This window comes from Bison bison, unplaced genomic scaffold (genome assembly GCF_000754665.1).
Source record: "Bison bison bison isolate TAMUID 2011002044 unplaced genomic scaffold, Bison_UMD1.0 scf7180017864270, whole genome shotgun sequence".
NCBI lineage: Eukaryota > Metazoa > Chordata > Mammalia > Artiodactyla > Bovidae > Bison > Bison bison.
Genome location: NW_011494842.1, coordinates 5290306 through 5293230, shown reverse-complemented (window position 1 = coordinate 5293230; position 2925 = coordinate 5290306). Strand labels below are relative to the sequence as shown.

Below are 2925 nucleotides of genomic sequence, written 5' to 3'. Positions count from 1 at the left end.
TGTGCTTTTCTGCTTCAGTTGCATGAGTTCATTACACATTTGGGATACCAACCCATGTTGGGTATGTCATGGGCAAATGCTGGCTTCAGTTCAGTAGGGGCCTTTTTGCGCTGTTGGTGATGTCTTTGCTGTACTTTTCAGTTTGGTGTAATCCCATTTCTTTATTTTTTCTTTTGCCTAAGGAGACATATCAAAAATATATAAGGGACTAAGTGCTGATTGTTTATCTTTTCAAAGAATTAATTCTTAGTCTCTTAATTAATCTTCTCCTTTTAAAAAGTCTGTATTTCATGTATTTCTGCTCTAATCTTTATTTTCTTTCCTCTGTGAACTTTGGGCTTTATTTGTTCTTCTTTTTCTAATTCCTTTAGGTGTAAAAGTAGGTTATGTATTTGAGATTTCTCTTGTTTCTTGGGATTAGGCCTGTATTGCTTTGAACTTCCCCCTTAGGATTGCTTTTCTGTGTCTCATAGATTTTGGACAGATGTGTTTCTATTTTCACTTGTCCCAAGGTACTTTTTGACTTCTTCCTTGATTTCTTCCTTGACCCACCGGTTGTTTAGAAGCGTGTAGTTTAGTCTCCACGTGTTTGTGTTTTTTGCAGCTTTTTTCTTGTAGTTGATTTCTACTTTTATACTATTGTGATCCCAAAAGATGCTTGATATGATTTCAGCCTTAAATTTCTTGAGACTTATTTCGTCACCAAACATGCAATCTGCTTTGGAGGATGTCCCCCGTGCACTTGAGAAGAACGTGTGTCCCGCTGCTTTTGGGTGGAGTGGGCACTGCAACTGGGCGGAGACATGAGGGTCATTGACGCGATGGGTCAAGAGATTGGGTGAGGATGCGGCAGCCCGCTTGTGGGAGGCTCCTCCTTCAGCACACACACCCTCCCTCCATCCAGGGAGACTTAAGGGGAGGAATGTGTGCAGATTCAATGTATATTTCTGCAATTTCACTTCAGCTAAGGAAAAAATGTATATATTTGTTATCAGTATGTATCTTTTCTCAAGATTCCATTATTCCATAATGCATCTCAATTATTCAAATTTCTTTTTTTCCCCAGAAGTCCTTTAAAAAATTTTTTTTATCTTTTAAGCCCAGAGAGAAAGGTTGAATTAACAGATTTTTAAAAACCCATGTCTCTGAACCTCTATAGTTTCTCTGTTAGATCTTCCATGGAAGAGACAACCAACAATCTAATTCTTTCCTTCAGGATGCAAAGTTGTTACATCCAAATTCCTCAACTCCTTAGAGTAAAAGTCTCAAGAAATAGTATCACATAGTATCATAACAGTGAAACTTCAATAATTAATTTTAAGAAACCCTTTCAGACTTCTGCAACCAAAGAAACCAAGCTTTTTATACTTCTTTTTTTAATTGAAGGATAATGGCTTTACAATGTTGTGGTGGCTTCAGCTGTACATCAACACGAATCAGTCATAATTGTATATATATATCCCCTCCCTCTTGAGCTCCACCCCACATTCCACCTGTCTAGGTCATCACAGAGAGCCAGGCAGGGCTCCTGGTATTATGACTGTTCAATTTCAGTAGAAGTACATCTCAGGCCAGCTTACAGAAAGGCAGGTTATAGGAGAATGTGACCAGAAAAGCGTTGCTCAAATGCATAAATCTGTTATCTAATGTTCATGAAGCAATGAAACCTCAGACTGAACTTCTAAATAAACATTTGTAGCTACAAATGAACTAGAGCCTTTTCTTCTCAGCTTAGTATTTCCTTCTGCCCTATAGTGAAGTCACTCAGTTGTGTCTGACTGTTAGCGACCCCATGGACTACAGCCCACCAGGCCCTCCGTCCATGGGATTTTCCAGGCAAGACTACTGGAGTGGGGTGCCATTGCCTTCTCTGTTAACAGCGGCTAGGCATATTATATTTACTTGGAGCTGGTATACTTGGTGACAGCCTTAGTGCCCTCGGACACGGCGTGCTTGGCCAGCTCCCCAGGTAGCAGCAAGCGCACGGCGGTCTGGATCTCCCTGGATGTGATAGTCGAGGGCTTGTTGTAATGCGCCAGGCACGATGCCTCGCCAGCGATGCGCTCGAAAATGTCGTTGACGAATGAGTTCATGATTCCCATGGCCTTGGACGAGATGCCGGTGTCCGGATGGACTTGTTTCAGCACCTTGTACACGTACACGGAGTAGCTCTCCTTGCGGCTGCGCTTGCGCTTCTTGCCGTCCTTCTTCTGGGCCTTGGTCACAGCTTTTTTAGAGCCCTTTTTAGGGGCAGGAGCTTTTTTAGCCGGTTCAGGCATGTCTATAATGACAACACCCAACAACACAGAAAAATCTGAAAATGCCCTATAGGTTCAGACTAATACTGAATGTAATTCTCTACTACCACCTAGTGGAAAATCCATCTGTTTCTTATTTTAAAAATTCCATAGTAAATTCCATAGTAATTCCATAGTAAATCAGATCAGATCAAATCAGATCAGTCGCTCAGTCATGTCTGACTCTTTGCGACCCCATGAATTGCAGCACGCCAGGCCTCCCTGTCCATCACCAACTCCTGGAGTTCACTCAGACTCACGTCCATCGAGCCAGTGATGCCATCCAGCCATCTCATCCTCTGTCGTCCCCTTCTCCTCTTGCCCCCAATCCCTCCCAGCATCAGAGTCTTTTCCAATGAGTCAGCTCTTAGCATGAGGTGGCCAAAGTACTGGAGTTTCAGCTTTAGCATCATTCCTTCCAAAGAAATCCCAGGGCTGATCTCCTTCAGAATGGACTGGTTGGATCTCCTTGCAGTCCAAGGGACTCTCAAGAGTCTTCTCCAACACCACAGTTCAAAAGCATCAATTCTTCGGCACTCAGCCTTCTTCACAGTCCAACTCTCACATCCATACATGACCACAGGAAAAACCATAGCCTTGACTAGACGAACCTTTGTTGGCAAAGTAA

General features: G+C 42.7%; 1 protein-coding gene across 1 annotated transcript; it reads right to left on the bottom strand.

Annotated features, from left to right (window-relative positions):
- Nucleotides 1-1898: 1898 nt before the first annotated feature.
- LOC104994885 (histone H2B type 1-like) lies at nucleotides 1899-2394 on the bottom strand. The gene has a single exon (XM_010848577.1). The coding sequence runs from the start codon at nucleotides 2277-2279 to the stop codon at nucleotides 1899-1901; it is 381 nt and encodes a 126-aa protein (XP_010846879.1). The 5' UTR covers nucleotides 2280-2394.
- Nucleotides 2395-2925: the final 531 nt, after the last annotated feature.